Source organism: Nyctereutes procyonoides, unplaced genomic scaffold, assembly GCF_905146905.1.
Source record: "Nyctereutes procyonoides isolate TBG_1078 unplaced genomic scaffold, NYPRO_anot_genome, whole genome shotgun sequence".
NCBI lineage: Eukaryota > Metazoa > Chordata > Mammalia > Carnivora > Canidae > Nyctereutes > Nyctereutes procyonoides.
Genome location: NW_026575048.1, coordinates 18,330,368 through 18,347,676, shown reverse-complemented (window position 1 = coordinate 18,347,676; position 17,309 = coordinate 18,330,368). Strand labels below are relative to the sequence as shown.

The 17,309-nt window shown below is 40.8% G+C and overlaps 1 protein-coding gene across 4 annotated transcripts in view; it reads right to left on the bottom strand.

Annotated features, from left to right (window-relative positions):
* Positions 1 to 17,309, bottom strand: part of UBXN2A (UBX domain protein 2A) — a 40,545-nt gene that overhangs the window by 7,727 nt on the left and 15,509 nt on the right. For 3 of the 4 annotated variants that reach the window (XM_055327486.1, XM_055327488.1, XM_055327487.1), the window contains exons 3-6: positions 12,223 to 12,361; positions 8,021 to 8,127; positions 5,457 to 5,594; positions 3,939 to 4,097 (exon numbers count right to left, since the gene is read on the bottom strand). In XM_055327486.1, coding sequence (XP_055183461.1) covers positions 3,939 to 4,097; positions 5,457 to 5,594; positions 8,021 to 8,127; positions 12,223 to 12,361 — 543 coding nt within the window. Of the gene's footprint in view, positions 1 to 3,938; positions 4,098 to 5,456; positions 5,595 to 8,020; positions 8,128 to 12,222; positions 12,362 to 16,209; positions 16,226 to 17,309 lie in introns of those variants that run through there. The other variant, XM_055327489.1, reaches the window with a different exon arrangement.

The window sequence follows — 17,309 nt, the reverse complement described above, 5'->3', positions numbered from 1 at the left end:
ATCCCACATCGGGCTCCCGGTGCATGGAGCCTGCTTCTCCCTCTGCCTGTGTCTCTGCCTCTCTCTCTCTCTGTGTGACTATCATAAATAAATAAAAATTAAAAAAAACTACATTCAAAACTTTTTACAAAAAACACATTTAAACACATAATTTTACCTCTGTACAGACTTAACTATATAGCTTTAACAAATAAAAAGTAAATGTTAAAAGAAAGAAAGGAGAAATAGACAAATCCACAATTATACCTGTAGATTTTAGCACAGCTTTACAGGTAACTGATAAAATAAGGCAGAAAATAAAGCAGTAAATTAATTTATTAAAAACTAATAGTAATTAAGAGAATGTGCAGTTGGCAAAAGGAAAGCTAGATGGACCCACTCAGAATGCAGAGTCCAGAACAGATCATCTGCTTTACAAAAAGATGACATAGCAATTGGGTCAGGAAAGAAGTTTTTTCCACAAACAGTGCAATTAACAGGACTTGATCATGTGACTTGCTCTAGCCAATGGAATGTTAGTAGAGTGATAGTAAATGTGCTTGGTGGGACCAGCCTTGAGCCTCAGCCCGTTTGAGAACACAGACAAGTAGGGTGCTGATTCAAGGATGAGAGTCACAAGAAGTAGACCTAGACTCAGACCTGTAGCTTAAATTAGGGCTCCGTTAGATGACCTGCCAACATATGAATGAGCCCAGCTGAGATCAGCAAAGCCACATGAGCTGACACATAAGAAGTATTATTCCATACCATGAGATTTTTCTGGATGTTTACTGAGCAATGCTGACTGATATATCCATATAAACAAATTTAAGCTTGGACATTACCAATAAAAATAGAATGTATAATTGATTTCATATAATAGATTAAAGTATAGTAATGAAAATAAATGAGATACAGCTATACACATCAACATGGATGAGTTTCTTTTTGGATGAGTCTTAAAAAAAGTTGCAGTATAACACGATTCCATTCATGTCAAGTTTAAATAAAAAGCAAAACAAGCTTTCTGTTTCCTTACTGAACTTCATCCAAAAGCCATTAGTAGAGGAGAAAATGGGAGAAATGATAGGGAGCTAAGGTGGACCAGAACAGGGAATCAGTCTAAGCACAGTTAAGAAGGTATCTGTACAGGAAAGCTGCCCATCTGCATTGTGTCAGAGCCTGAGAAGCACAAGGAGGGCATCCCTGTAGAAGGAGGTAAGGAGTGTCAGAAACCAAGTGGGTTGAGGAATATATCTAAATTGAGGGGTAGGAGAAGTGACCTGGAGTGGGCTGTCTCAAGCAGAACAGAAAGAGCCTCTTACAGAGGAGAAGCCAACTGCAGCATGTGACAACCAGAAAGGGGTGAAGAAACGTAAACAGGTATGGGGGAGAAAAGGGATCACAGACTGTTAGAACCAAAGAGGGTGAAGAGATCATTGGCATGATGTGTCAGAAATTCAGCAGAAAGAGAAGGGAAATGAACTCAACCAGGATAGTTAAAGCCCAAGGAGAGTGTTGGAGTCTTCATGTAGGGGAGGTGCCAACAGGGAAAAAAGAGACTAGTTATCCAGAGGAGAATTAATCAATCAATCAGTAAATCCATTAAGAATAAGTGAGGAGTGCCTGGGTGGCTCAGGTGGTTAAGTGTCTGACTTTTGATTTTTGCTCAGGTCCTGATCTCAGGGTCCTGGGATCGAGACCCCCATCAGCTCCATGCTCAGTGGGGAGTCTAAGGATTTCTCTTCCTCTCCCTCTGCCCGTCTCCCCTGTTCACCCCCACCCCTGCCAAAAAAACAAATGAATTTAAAAAATTAAAGCCAATTTTTGGTATACTGAATTTGGAGGTTATCTATGTGAACTCATGCTTTTCATTATGCAAAGACATAAAAAATGGTTATGTATGTATATGGATATACGTGCATATACACCTATAGCTCTCTCCACTGAGAGGGCCTGGGAGTAGGAAAATCAAGCAGTGAGAATCCCTACTACTCAGATCCTGGCTTCTCAATACCATTGTCCAGTAAAAAGAATCAGGTTTCTCTGTCTGAGGAACTATTAATTCAAATGAGACATGACACCTAAATGTTATGTGTGATTCTGAAAGGCATTTGGGTAAAAAGAATGATATCAGATTAAATGGCAAACTTTGAATAGGCCCCAAAAATTAGCTGATAGAAGCATATCGATGTTATTCTCAGATGACTGAACTATGGTTAGAGGGATAGTATCTGTTTGTAGGAAATACACACTAAGGTATTTTGAGTGATGGGTCATCAGACTGGCAACTTACCATTGAATAGCTAAGGGGAATTTTTTTTTAAGGGGAATATTTTTTATAGTGTTCTTAAACTTTTCTGTATGTTCATGATTTTTTTTTATTTATTTTAGAGAGAGGGAGTGGGAGTGGGGGGAGGAACAGAGGGAGAGGAAAAGAATTTCAAACAGACTCAGCATGGAGCCAACTCGGAGCTTGATCTCATGACTCTGAAACTATACCCTGAGCAGAAACCAAAAGCCAGACACTTAACTGACTGAGCCACCCAGGAGCCCTATTTATGACTGCTTTACAATCTAAACGAGGGATGCCTGGGTGGCTCAGCAGTTCAGCGTCTGCCTTTGGCTCAGGGCGTGATCCTGGAGTTCTGGGATCAAGTCCCATATTGGGCTCCCTGCATGGAGCCTGCTTCTCCCTCTGCCTGTGTCTCTGCCCCTCTCTGTGTCTCTCATGAACAAATAAATAAAATCTTAAAAAAATCTAAACTAATTATTTGAAAATGAGCAAAGCAATTCAGTATTTTCTAATATCACATGTACTTAATAAAATTATAAATAAAAGCAGAAATCATTAACACAACATTCAGAATACAGCATCTCTTGCACAAAAGGAAAGAGAGATGATCAAGTAAAGGCACATAAATATACTGGTATATATTCTGGGTTAGTGTATATGTGTGTGTGTGTGTGTGTGTGTGTGTGTGTAGTAAAGGGGGGGGCAGAAGGAGAGGGGAGAGAGAATCTTTTTCTTGTTAAAGATTTTATTTATTTGAGAGAGAGAGAGAGCACGTGAGAGCATGAGCAGAGAGAAGGGCAGAGGGAGAGGGAAAAGCAGACTTCCCACTGAGCAGAGAGCCCAAAACAAGGCTCAATCCCAGGAGCCCCTTAGATATATAATTTTCTTAAAAGACTTTATTTTTTCGTGAAAGACAGACACACACACAGAGAGAGAGAGAGAGAGAGAGAGAGAGAGAGGCAGAGACACAGGCAGAGACAGAAGCACGCTCCATGGGAGCCCAACGGTGGGACTCAATCCCGGATCTCCAAGATCACATCCTGGGCTAAAGGTGGTGCTAAACCGCTGAGCCACTCGGGCTGCCCTAGATATGTAATTTTAAAAGAATTACTATTTTTAAGATTTGAAAAATTTATTTGACAGAGAGACAGAGAGACAGAGAAAGTGAGAGAGAGAGAGAGAGAGCCCACGCACAAGCAGGGGAAGCAGAAGGCAGAGGCAGAGGGAGAAGCAGGTTCCCCCTCTGAGCAAGGAGCCCGATGCAACACTCAATCTCATGACCCTGGGATCATGCCCTGAGGCCGAAGGCAGACACTTAACCAACTGAGCCACCCAGGTGCCCCATAAAGTAATTATTTTTAGTATGTCCTAAGAGATTCTCTCTCTCTCTCTCTCTCCAGGGACCCCCTAAAATAAATAAATAAATCTTAAATAAAATAAAAATTATGTATCTAGTTATACAGGAAAACCAATCAAATGATAAAAATGATAATCCATAAAACAAACTGAAAATACTTCATTAATTTCTAAAATTTCTACTATCAAGATATATTATGTTTAGAGAACTGGTAGATTCTTGGTTAATTCTTAAAAACTGCTGAATGACCTGAAAAGAAATTTAAACATGAAAAAATTCAGACAAATAACGAAATGGAAGACTCACCTATGAGAAATGTTAAATTTTTGGACAATCCTTTTTCCATTGGCTAACCAGATCTGTACATTAGTGATGGGTTCCAGGTTGTTTAGTTGAACAACAGACAAATTATTTTTATTCTCAACTTCAATACTCTTTGACTTAGAGACAATTTTTGGTGTGGCACTAAGAAAAGCCAGACAACAAAGTTAGATGAATATCGTTATTAAGCAGAACTTAATCACTGAACAAATTACTATAAACCTTTTACATTAAGTATACCTTTTAGGAAGATTTTATTAAGTCACAGCTCAATAAAAACACAAAGATATAATATTACTTATGTCCATCATTTATGATGAATATAGGAACCTAATGAAATTATGCATATCCAAGTAACTTGTAAGACTGTAGAGTGCTATGTAAACATATTGTGAGTAATTATTCAAATAATGTCTTACAGAATAGACAATTTTATAGGGCTGACATATCTGTAAACTTTACCTTTATGTACTATTCCCCAGATTAAAATTTCTATAAGAATTTAGAAGTTCTCAAAAACAAAAACAGGCCAAGAAAAAAGAAAGAAAACAAAGGCAGAGGGGAATGTGCTGGATAGCTCAGTTGAGTCTGAGCCCTGTGTTTCTCTATAGAAATTAGTCTTTGTGTTAGAAAGGGGGGCGGGGGGGGGGAAGGAAGCAAAGTATATCCTGATTATTCTGAAAGTCACATCTGAATATTTTTATATGTGTGGATGAATATACAGATATCTTTATCAATCTGGATAATCTATGAGAATTCATAAGACTGACCACATATCTAACCTCTTTGTATACTGTCATAAAGCCTACTTAGAGGGCAGCCCCGCTGGCTCAGCAGTTTAGCGTCACCTTCAGCCCAGGGTGTGGTCCTGGAGACCCAGGATCAAGTCCCACGTTGGGCTCCCTACATGGAGCTTCTGCCTGTGTCTGTGCCTCTCTCTCTCTGTGTATGTGTCTCTCATGAATAAATAAATAAAATCTTAAAAAAAAAACCCAACCTACTTACATATGATGAAGACTGTAAATCTGACAATTAAAGGCTTTGATAGGGATACTAACTTTATCACACATTTTTTCATTTTTATTACTTCAAATTTGGATACTTATCACAGAATATAATGTTGAAGGCACTGGTAATTATAAAATGTACCCTATATTCAAAAGCTAGCATATGTACTCTGTAACATTAATGGCAATGCTCACGTGGTGGGTGCAAAGGAGAAAAAAGATTTGCCCATGAATTGCCTAAGGTCCTCAATAATCTAGGTCCTTTTAATTTGGTTACATCAAAAAAGCCTCCATGATTTCTTAATGTACTGTCAGTATATGTTAATTTACACTAAGGTAAATAAGAGTTAGGACTCCTCATAAAAGTTAACATGAAAAATCTCATTTCCAATGAGAGAAATGATACAATAGAAAATACTGACAATATAAAATAATGACAAGCTGAATATTATTAGTCAAGTTGTGTATGGAAAGGACAGATCACGAGCCTACTCACCTTCCCAGTCTGTGACCTTGCCCTGAGAAGGGCTGGAACACAGGCTTCGTGGACATACATACTTCATTTTTTTTGTCTTCAACTTTAACATCCACCTCCTCTTTATCAAAAATTCCCTGTAATTCCAAAGGTAATTCCCTTGAAAGGTAAAGAAACAAAGTAATAAAGCTCCCAACGTTTTTTCTTTCTCTGAAAAACTTACTTTGTACACAAACAGAATTTTTTTTTCACAAACAGAATTTAAAAATATATAGAAACAAGAGGCATATAATCTTCACAATAAAAACTAAATGTAATTTTAAATTTTTTAAAGATTTTATTTATTTACTTATGAGAGAGAGAGAGAGAGAGAGAGGCAGAGACACAGGCAGAGGGAGAAGCAGGCCCCATGCAAGGAGCCTGATGCGGTACTCTATCCCCGAACTCCAGGACCACGCCCCAGGCCAAAGGCAAGCACTAAACTGCTGAGCCACCCAGCAATCCCCTAATATTTTTAATTTAGTTTTTTAAAAAGATTTTATTTATTTATTTGACAGAGTGAGAGAGAGAGCAAGCGGGAAAGTGGCAGAGAGAGGGAGAAGCAGGATCCCTGCTGAGCAGGGAGCCCAATGCAGGGCTTGATCAAAGGACCCTGGGATCATGACCTAAGCCAAAGGCAGACACATAACCAACTGAGCCACCCAGGCACCAGTAAAGATTTTGTTTTTAAGTAATCTCTATACCCATTATGAGGGTCAAACCTACAACTCTGAGATCAAGAGTGGAGGCTTCAATGACTGAGCCAGCCATGTGCCCCCAAACTAAATGTTCTTAAAATAATATAGTCAAATAATATGAATACCAAGAACCAAAGAATACAGAGTAATTTTTAAAATTACAAATTCATGAACATCTTGAGTTATGCAGTAGTACCTAGAATAGTATGAAAGTCATAAAATATTTGATGACTACTGCTAAATTTAAACAATTTGATCATTTTATAGGTGTCTGAATAAAACTAAAAATGTGCTAGAAAAATCAGGCTCTCATTTCCATTTTTAAGTGCAAATATAAAAAATTAAAATATATGGGACGCCTGGGTGGCTTAGTGGTTGAGCGTCTGCCTTTGGCTCAGGGCTCAGGTTATGATCCCAGAGTCCAGGACAGAGTCCCACATAGGGCTCCCTGCATGGGGCCTACTTCTCCCTCTGCCTATGTCTCTGACTCTCTCTCTGTGTGTCTCCCATGAATGGCTAAGTAAAATCTTTAAAAAAAAAAAAAAGATAGATTTACTCTAGATATAACAAAATCAAATATAAAACATTCAGAATTTTTAAAAAGTTTTTACATTTCATACTAAGAGAAAGATCAAAGTAAAAGAGATAGGATGTGGACTCAGTCTGGGGCTTTCTCTAGTATAGCAAGATGCTTCTCTTTGGAATAATGTAAACTTGAGATGAGCAGACTCCATCTGTTTGTGACTTTTTTTTTTTTAAAGTAATCTCTATGTCCAACATGGGGCCCAAGTCACAATCTCTTGGGCCCTAAACCCCAAGATCAAGAGTCACATGCTCCACTAACAGAGCCAGGCAGGCACCCCAAGCAGTCAACTCTTGATCTTAGGGTCATGAATTCAAGGTCCATGTTGAGCCAAAAGCTTACTTAAAAACAAAACAAACAAAAACCCAAAATACTTTGGTGCTGCAACTCCTAGATTTTCTCTACATATACAGTAAAACTCCATATAATTATTTTTTCCACATATGGTACTGATTATATATACTATTCAGTATTCTGCAAACTGCTTTTTAAAAACAGTATACCATTGAAGTCTTTTCATGTTAATACACAAACATCATTCATTTTTACCAAATGAATGCTATTCTGTTATAAAGTAGATTAAATAGAGACACCTGGGTGGCTCAGCGGTTGGGTGGCTGCCTTCAGCTCAAGTCATGATCCCGGAATCCGGGATCAAGTTTCCATCTGGCTCCTATGAAGAGCCTGCTCCTCCCTCTGCCTGTGTCTCTGCCTCTCTCTGTGTCTCTCATGAATAAATAAATAAATCTTAAAAAAAAAATAATAATAAATAGATAAAATGGTACAAAATGATATAAAATATTTACATTTTTTTATTTGTAATAACTCTATATATATTATTTGCATTTTATACATGTAACAAGCAACCCCAGTGCAGCAGTTATCTTTTGACTACATTTAAGTGTCTTTTGGTATATATGTTTTTAATAATTACATAATGAAATTTATCCATATTTTTATACTGCTTCTGGGATTCATGCCAACTATAGTTATATGCAATAATATGGATTTTTCCAAATGAAACATGCCTAAGATAATCCTTCTACTTACAAAAACTACTTATCCCTTTTTTTAAAGATTTTATTATTTATTTCAGAGAGAGAGAGAGAGCACAAGTACGTGGGAGGGGCAGAGAGAGAGAGGGAGCAGCAGGCTCCCCACCAAGCGGGAAGCTCAACTCAGGGCTTGATCCCAGGACCCCCGAGATCATCCTGGGCTAAAGGCAGACACTCAACTGACTGAGCCACCCTGGTAATCCTGCTTACCCTTTTTTGACAGAGTTCAGAAACTGCTGACTTGCACCATCAGTGTAACTTCTGAAATCATCATTGACTGTGAATCCATTTTTCCATAATTTTATACTTACATCAACCTGCAAAGCAATAAGAAACAAAATGTATTATGTTAATAAAACATACCAAGTTAAAGGTTTGAAAAAAAAATTTTTAAAGATTTTATTTATTTATTCATGAGAGACACACAGAGAGAGAGAGAGGCACAGACACAGGCAAAAGGAGAAGCAGGCTCCATGGAGGGAGCCTGATGTGGGACTCGATCCCAGGTCTCCAGGATCAGGCCCAGGCTGAAGGCAGTGCTAAACCGTTGAGCCACCCAGGCTGCCCTGAAAAATTTTTTTAAAGCTGAGATATAACTGACATATAACATTGTGTTAGATTTAGATGTAGACATGATTTGTAGCTGCATATATTGCTAGATGATTACCACAGTTTAGTCAGTATCTATTATCAAACACAACTACAATTTTTTTTCCAGTTTTACTGAGAAACATACACATATCACTATGTAAGTTTAATGCATACAGCATTATGGTTGGATTTACAGATATTGTGAAATGATTACCACAATAAGTTCAGCTCGATTCTATAACCTCATATAGATACAATGAAAAGAAAGAAAAAATTTCTCCCTGTGATGAAAACATCAAGGATTCACTCTCTTAATTTTTCTTATATCATAGAGCAGTGTTAACTATAGTCATCACATTGTGCATATCCCCAGTACTTATTTATAATTGGAAGTTTTGACCACCTTCTGCCAACCCCCACATCCTCTGCAAAATTTCACGTATCATTCTCAAGAACAAACTTCATATATAAAATATCAAAAAATAATGTATATTGGGGTCTCTGGTTGGCTCAGTCTGTAGAACATGAAGAGTCTCAATCTCCAGGTTGTGAGTTTGAGCTTCATGTTAGGCAGAGTTTACTTAATTCAAGACTACCTTAGGCAAAACACAGGACTGATTAAAAAGCTGTTTAAGAAGGTATCAGAACGGGCAGCCCGGGTGGCTCAGCGGTTTAGTGCCACCTTCACACTCCACTCCAGGGTGTGGTCCTGGAGACCCGGGATGGAGTCCCACATCAGGCTCCCTGCATGGAGCTTGCTTCTCCCTCTGCCTGTGTCTCTGCCTCTCTTTCTCTCTCTCTGTCTCTCATGAATAAATAAATAAAATATTTTTAAAAACATGTTAGGGAAAATAACCTTAATAATGATGGTATATATTATTAGCACATCTACCTACCTAAGTACTAAGTGTGTAACAAATCCTGTTTAAAGTATTTTCCCTATATAAATTTAATTACTCCTCCCAAAATCTACACAAGGTAGGTATTATCATTATTCCTTTCATATAGACAGAAATAGAAACACAGAAGATTGATTAAATTGTCCAAAGTAGGGCAGCCCAGGTGGCTCAGTGGTTTACTGCTGCGTTCAGCCCAGGGCCTGATCCTGGGGACCCGGGATCGAGTCCCGCGTTGGGCTCCCTGCATGGAGTCTGCTTCTCCCTCTGCCTGTGTCTCTGCCTCTCTCTCCCTCTCTCTCTCTCTCTGTGTGTGTGTCTCTCATGGATAAATAAATGGAATCTTAAAATAAATAAATAAATAGTCCAAAGTCACACAGTTAATAGAGGGTGGAGCTGTGGGCTTTAATCCACACTTTTTTGTTTTTTCCTTGAGACCCCCATGCAGGGGGACCTGGGTGGCTGGCTCAGTCAGTTAAGGGGCTGACTCTTGGTTTTGGATCAGGTCATGATCTCACAGTTGTGGGATGAAACCCCAAATCAGGCTCTGTGCAGAATCTGCTTCAGATTCTCTCTACCTCTTCCTTTCATTCACTCTCTGTCTCAAATAAAATCTTTAAAAAAAAAAAAAGTAGGCTCCAAGCATAGCATGGAGCCCAGTATGAGATCAAGACCTGAGCTGAGGGGTATCCCTGGGTGGCTCAGCGGTTTGGCACCTGCCTTTGACCTGGGGCATGATCCTGGAGCCCCAGGATCGAGTCCCGCATCAGGCTCCCAGTGTGGAGCCTGCTTCTCCTTCCGCCTGTGCCTCTACCCCTCTCTCTCTTTCTATGTCTATCACAAATGAATAAATAAAATCTTAAAAAAAAAAAAGACCTGAGCTGAGGTCAAGATTAGGACACTTAAGGGACACCTGGGTGGCTCAGCAGTTGAGCATCTGCCTTGGCCTCAGGGTGTGATCCCAGTCCTGGGATCAAGTCCCACATGGAACTCCCTGCCAGGGTCCTGCTTCTCCCTCTGTCTGTCTCTCTGCCTCTATCTCATGAATAAATAAAATCTTAAAAAAAAAAAAAGACACTGAGAAAAAGGGTGGCTCAGTGATTGAGCATCTGCCTTTGGCTCAGGTTGTGATCCTGGGATCTGAGTCCTACATGGGACTCCTGGGGCGAGCCCAGCTTCTCCCTCTGCCTATGTTTCTGCCTCTCTCTTTGTGTTGCTCATGAATATATAAATAAAATATTAAAAAAAAAACTACCACTGAGAAAAACAAACAAAACTGAAAAATACAGATGCCTGGATGGCTCACTTGGTCCAATCCTTTTTCTTAAGATTTAATTATTTGAGAGATAGAGAGCATGGGAGGGTGGGGGAGGGGGTGTGGAGGAAGTCCTGAGCAGACTACACGCTAACTGTGGAGTCCAATGAGGGGCTCAATCCCACAACAACCTCCCTCCCTCCACCGCAGATCATGACTGAAACTGATAGATACTTAAACCACTGCGCCACCCAGGTACCCCTAAGTGCCTAGACTCTTGATCTTAGCTCAGGTTTTCATCTCAGGGTTGTGAGTTCCAGGCTCATGTTGGGCTCTACACACTGGGCATGGAGCCTACTTAAAAAAAAAAAAAAAAAAAAAAAGAGGGATCCCTGGGTGGCGCAGCGGTTTGGCGCCTGCCTTTGGCCCAGGGCGCGATTCTGGAGACCCCGGATCGAATCCCACGTCGGGCTCCCGGTGCATGGAGCCTGCTTCTCCCTTGCCTATGTCTCTGCCTCTTTCTCTCTCTCTTTCTCTCTCTCTCTCTCTCTCTGTGTGTTTGACTATCATAAAATAAATAAAAATTTAAAAAAAAGAAAAAAAAGAAAAAACTTAAAAATCTAAAATTGATAATACACTCATATGGGAGAATATAATGTCTGAAAGGGAAGGAATATTCAGGGAACAAAAGAGCTCTTAGAAGCTGAAAATGAAAATTGAGTAAAAAGACTGAATATAAGATCAAAGATTCTAAGAGCTTTCAGGGAGTAATAATGTGGCACCTACAAAGTCTCAGATACCATGGGGCACCTAGATGGCTCGGGGTTATTAACCACTGACCTTAGTTTCAGCTCAGGTCCTGATTTCAGAGTCATGAATGAGATGGAGCCTCACTACTCAGCGTGGAGTCAGTGTGGGATTGTTTCTCTTCCTTTCCTCTGTCTCCCCACCCACCCCCCACTTGCCCATGCACACTTTCTAAGAATAAATCTTGAAACAAAAAACAAAATACCCCCCCACACACACACACACAAAACAAAGGCTCAGATACCAGAACAGCATTCTATCAATCAAATGTGAGGGCAGCATAAAGGCAAATTTAGGCTTGCAAGGTTTTAAGCCATCTATTTCGAACGCACTCTTCTCACATATGCTGTTTTATATTTATAAAGTTGACCCAGTTCTGGTTTCATCAAGGACTTTTTTTTTAAGATTTTATTTATTTATTCATGGGAGACAGAGGGAGAGAGAGAAGCAGAGACACAGGCAGAGGGACAAGCCGGCTCCCCATGGAGAGCCCAATGTGGGACTTGATCCAGAGACTCTAGGATAATGCTCTGATCCGAAGCAGAACCAGGCGCTCAACCACAGAGCCATTGAGCCACGCAGGGGACCTCATCAAGGACACTCTTAATAGCAACTAGTGTGCCCCCCACCATGTGTAAGCAAAAACCACAATAATTCCTAGTATGGTTTGGTGTTACAGCCTTCATCCCTCCCAAGGCATTGGCAGTTTTACCCACCATTGCTTTTGCACTATCAGCGCAAAATCAACAGTGAAAAAGATAAATAATATCTTATTACTATGAAAACAGTTTTGACCTTGTGGACCCAAAACATAGTCCCTGTTTTGAGAAACACTGGATGAGAAAAAAGTTATGGACATTTACCTGTTTCTTCTGTTCGGTGGGAGACATACATTTGGCACCAACCTTCTCAGCCTCCTCAAAAAGGCTGTCAACAAAATATTCACAATTTCTTTGTCGATCATCACTAAGAGGTTGGTTGTCAGATCCTGTTTCACAAACCCTACACAAAAAAAGAAAATTAACCACTACCATAACGTTTCTAAAAATTTACATAAATTTCTAGGTAAAGGATCCTGAACTGAGAGACGCCTCCAGTTCCACAGTTTAGACACACTTCTAACTTAAGATTCTAGCAGATACGTGACCTTGGGAAGTCATTACCTTTTTGGTCCAGATCAGTGCTTTCCCAACTTCAGTCTACTGACAATTGGGGAGGGATAATTCTTTGTTGTGTAGGCTGCCCTGTGCATGGTAGGATATTTGGCAGCATCTGTGGCCTTTATCCACTAAATGCCTGCATACTCCACCCACACCCATCTCCAGTGTTATAAAAACCAAAATCATCTCTAGACATTGCCAGATACCCTCTGGTGGGGTGGGGTGGGGGGCAAAATCTCACCAAAAATTTATTTAAAAAATAATAATACTCTACTACTTTCTAAAATTGAGGTATAATTGACATATATTAGTTTCAGGTGTACAACATGATTCAATATTTGTATATATTGTGAAATGATCACCACAGTAAGTCCAGTTAACATCTAACATCATACAGTTACAGAAATTTCTTTCTTGCGGTGAGAGCTTTTAAGATGTAATATTTAAGCAACTTTCCAATATGCAATAGAATATTTTTCACTATAGTTGTCATGCTGTAAATTACATCTTCATGATTTATAACTTGTTCCTTTTGACTCCATTCATTTTGCCTACCCCCATCTACTTTTTATTTTTCTTTTTATTTTTTTTTTTACTCATGAGAGATACAGAGGGAGAGAGAGGCAGAGACACAGGCAGAGGGAGAAGCAGGCTCCATGCTGGGAACCCGATGTGGAACTCGATCCCAGGTCTCCAGGATCAGGCCCTGGGGCTGCAGGTGGCACTAAACCGCTGCGCCACCGGGCCTGCCTCCCGTCTACTTTTTATTTTGCATTTTATCATCTAAGAAATATTACTGAAGATTTTAACAGAAAAGATGGCTTCTGTCCACTTTTTAAAAGTCATACAGAAAGTTCATACATGTACTAAAATAGAACTTCTCAGATTCCATAAACAGTATTTTTACAGCTCTGATACTGCGCCAGGAACTATAATGTAGATACTCTTTCCCACATTTCTATAGGAAGAAAATGAGTCACAGAAAGGTTAAGTCACATGAGGTTACAACTAGTAAGTGGCAAATACAGAATTCAAATCCTATGAATCTGCCTTCCAAGTCTATGCACCTAACCCATGATATGCTATGCTTCACTTAACAGCTAACATTTACTGAGCATTTATTAATATATTTTAGGAACTATTTTAACTACTTTACGTGGGTTAACTCATTCAATCTTACAATGACTTAAAAGGCACATATTAACACATTAAAAAAAGGCTTAAGTAAATAAATAAATAAAGAGGAGCGCCTGGGTGTCTCAGTTGTCTGCCTTCAGCTCAGGTTGTGATCCTAGAGTCCTGGGATTATCCCAAATTCTTCTGGCTCCCTGCTGAGCAGGAAGCAGGCAACTCTCTCTTCCTCTCCCCTCTTGTACTCTCTTGTACAAGCGCTTTCTCTTTAAAGAAAAAGGTTAAAAAAAAAAAAGGTTAAGCAATTTGCTCTAGATCACAAAACTATTGGGAGGCAGAACTGGAAACTGAACCCCGTCTACCAATGCTTGTGCTCTTAATCACTGCATCAAACAAAATAGTCACTGCCATGTTACTATTAAAATGCTGAGGGATCCCTGGGTGGCTCAGCAGTTTAGCCCCTGCCTTTGGCCCAGGGTGGGATCCTGGAGTCCTGGGATCGAGTCCTGGGATGAGTCCCACGTCAGCCTCCATGCATGGAGCCTGCTTCTACCGCTGCGAAGTCTCTGCTCACTTTCCCTCTCTCTCTGTGTCTCTCATGAATAAATAAATAAAATCTTAAAAAAAAAAAATGCTGACAATCAGGGCAGCTCGGGTGGCTCAGCGGTTTAGCGCTGCCTTCAGCCCAGGGCCTGATCCTGGAGACCCAGGATCCAGTTCCATGTCGGGCTCCCTGCATGGAGCCTGCTTCTCCCTCTGCCTGTGTCTCTGCCTCCTCTGCTGTGTCTCTGCCTCTCTCTCTCTCTCTCTCATGAATAAGTGAATTAAAAAAAGAAAAAAATAAGAGAGAGGGGCAGCCCAGGTGGCTCAGCGGTTTAGCATTGCCTTCAGTTCAGGGTGTGATCCTGGGGACTCGGGATCGAGTCCTGCATCAAGCTCCCTGCAGGAGGAGGGAGCTCCCCCTCCTTAAATGTCTGACTTCAGCTCAGGTCATGATCTTTGTGATCCTGGGCTTGAGCCCTGAGTTGGGCTTATCATTCAACAGGGAGTCTGCCTGTCCCTCTGCCCTTCCCCCTGTTCTGTCTTGTCTCTCTTTTCTTTTCTTTTCTTTTCTTTTTTTAAGGTTTTATTTATTCATGAGAGACACACAGAGGCAGAGACACAGGCAGAGGGAGAAGCAGGCTCCATGCACCGGGAGCCCGACGTGGGATTCGATCCCGGGTCTCCAGGATCGCGCCCTGGGCCAAAGGCAGGCGCCAAACCACTGCGCCACCCAGGGATCCCTGATACGTAAATTCTACTAAACCTCTTGTTAATTCAAATCATTCAAACATTTATTGAGTTCCTACCTATAAAGTAGATGGCAGGAAGATACAAAGATGAGCAAGAAATAGCCTGTGTTTTTTTTTTTTAATTTTTATTTATGATAGTCACACACACAGAGAGAGAGAGAGGCAGAGACAGGAGCAGGCTCACATGCACCGGGAGCCCGATGTGGGATTTGATCCCGGGTCTCCAGGATCGCGCCCTGGGCCAAAGGCAGGCGCCAAACCGCTGCGCCACCCAGGGATCCCTAGCCTGTGTTTTTAAAAGGTTCCAAGTACAGTGTGTGGAGATGCATTATAAACAGCTCTATAGGGGATCCCTGGGTGGCTCAGGGGTTTGGCGCCTGCCGCTGGCCCAGGGGCGCAATCTTGGAGTCCCAGGACTCCCAGCATGGAGCCTGCTTCTCCCTCCTCCTGTGTCTCTGCCTCTCTCTATGAATAAATAAAATCTTAAAAAAAAAAAAAAAGAACAAACAGCTCTATGCCTACCAATTTGGTAACCTGAATGAAATGGACCAATTCCTTGAAAGGGACAACCCACCAAAACTTACATTAAGGAGGAACGTGTACTATATAAAGGCTTGTATCTATTAAGAAAACTGAGTCAATAATTAATCATCTTCCCAAACAGAACACACTGGATACAAAAGATTTCACTAGTGGGTGGCTCAGTTAAGCTTAACTGAGAAAACCATCAGCTTAGGTCATGATACCAGGGTCCTGAAGCAGGGAGCCTGCTTTTATCTCTCCCTCAGCCCCTCCCCCCACTGCTGTGAGCTGTCTCCCGCCTGCTTTCTTTCAAATAAATAAATAAAATCTTAGAAAAATAAAAAAAAAGACTTCAGTAGCGAATTCTACCAAACACTTTTTAAAAAAGATTTTATTTATTTATTCATAAGAGACACAGAAAGAAAGAAGCAGAGACACAGACAGAGGGAGATGCAGGCTCCATGCAGGGAGCCCAATGTGGGACTCAAGGATTGCACCCCGAGCCAAAGGCAGATGCTCAACCGCTGAGCCACCCAGGCGTCCTTCTATCAAACATTTAAGGAAGAAATGATATCAATTTTCTACAATCTCTTCAAGAAGATAAAAGAGGAAGGAACCACTTCTATCTCCGACTCTTGGTTTTGGCTCAGGTCATGATCTCTTGGGTGGTGGGATGGAGCCCCACATTGGGTTCCCTACTCAGCAGAGTCTACTTGGAATCCTCTTTCTCCCACTTACCCCTTACCTCGTTCATGTGTGCACACTCTCTTCCATCTCTCTCTAAAAGAAATAAATAAATCTTTAAAAATAAAAAAGTAAATTAAACCAGACAAAGACATTTCAAGAAAGGAAAACTCAAAACAGTATTGATGTAGTTTTTGAATGTCGGTGAGGTCCAGAGCCAATGACCAAGAAAAAATTCTTGAAATGTTTCTGGTGCAAAAATGGTGATTTTTTTTTAAAGATTTATTTATTTATTTATGAGAGAGAGAGAGAGAGAGAGAGAGAGAGAGAGAAAGAGGCAGAGACAGAAGCAGGCTCCAAGCCGGGAGCCCGACACGGGACTTGATCCCGGGACTCCAGGATCGCGCCCTGGGCCAAAGGCAGGCGCCAAAACCGCTGAGCCAGTCAGGGATCCCCCCAAAATGGTGATTTTTATTAAAGCACAAAGACAGGATCTACAGAAAGAGCTACTGCACCAGGGTTGTGAGTTGTGACTAAATATGTACTGGGGAGTTGGGGGAGGTAAGAAAAACGGGAGGTTTTCAAAAGAACTTTCATATGCTAAAGAGGACCTTTTCTCAGTCAAGTTAAGGTTATTTTTCCCTCCAGTGAAGTATTAACATTAAGATAATTGGGGAGTTTCCTTTTGAAGTTAGGTTATTGATAAGAATGCTTTTCAAATTTTTTTTTCACTTATTTGAGAGAGAGAAAGAGAGAGAGAACATGAGCAGGGTGAGGGGCAGAGAGAGAAGCCAACTCCCGGATGAGTAAGGAGCCCGATGTAGGGGTCCATTCTAGGACCCCAGGATAACGACCTGAGTGGAGGCAGCTACTTAACCCGACAGAGCCACCCAAGTGCCCACGAATGCTTTTTTCTTGTAAATGACTAAGACATTTATAAACTGATGGGAGATTCAAGGACTGTGATCTCTGTTAGTTAACTATTTGTTTTTTCCTTCCCTTAGTTTTAGGGCAGCCAGGAGTGCCTGAGGAATGTCACACACATCCCACCTGGGAGTGGGGGTGGGAATTGCGAGGCGTCAGCCTGTGCTTTGCCCTTAGCTTGCCTTGTGCTCCTCATCAGTATCTCTCATGAACACAGATGCAAAAATCCTCACTGCA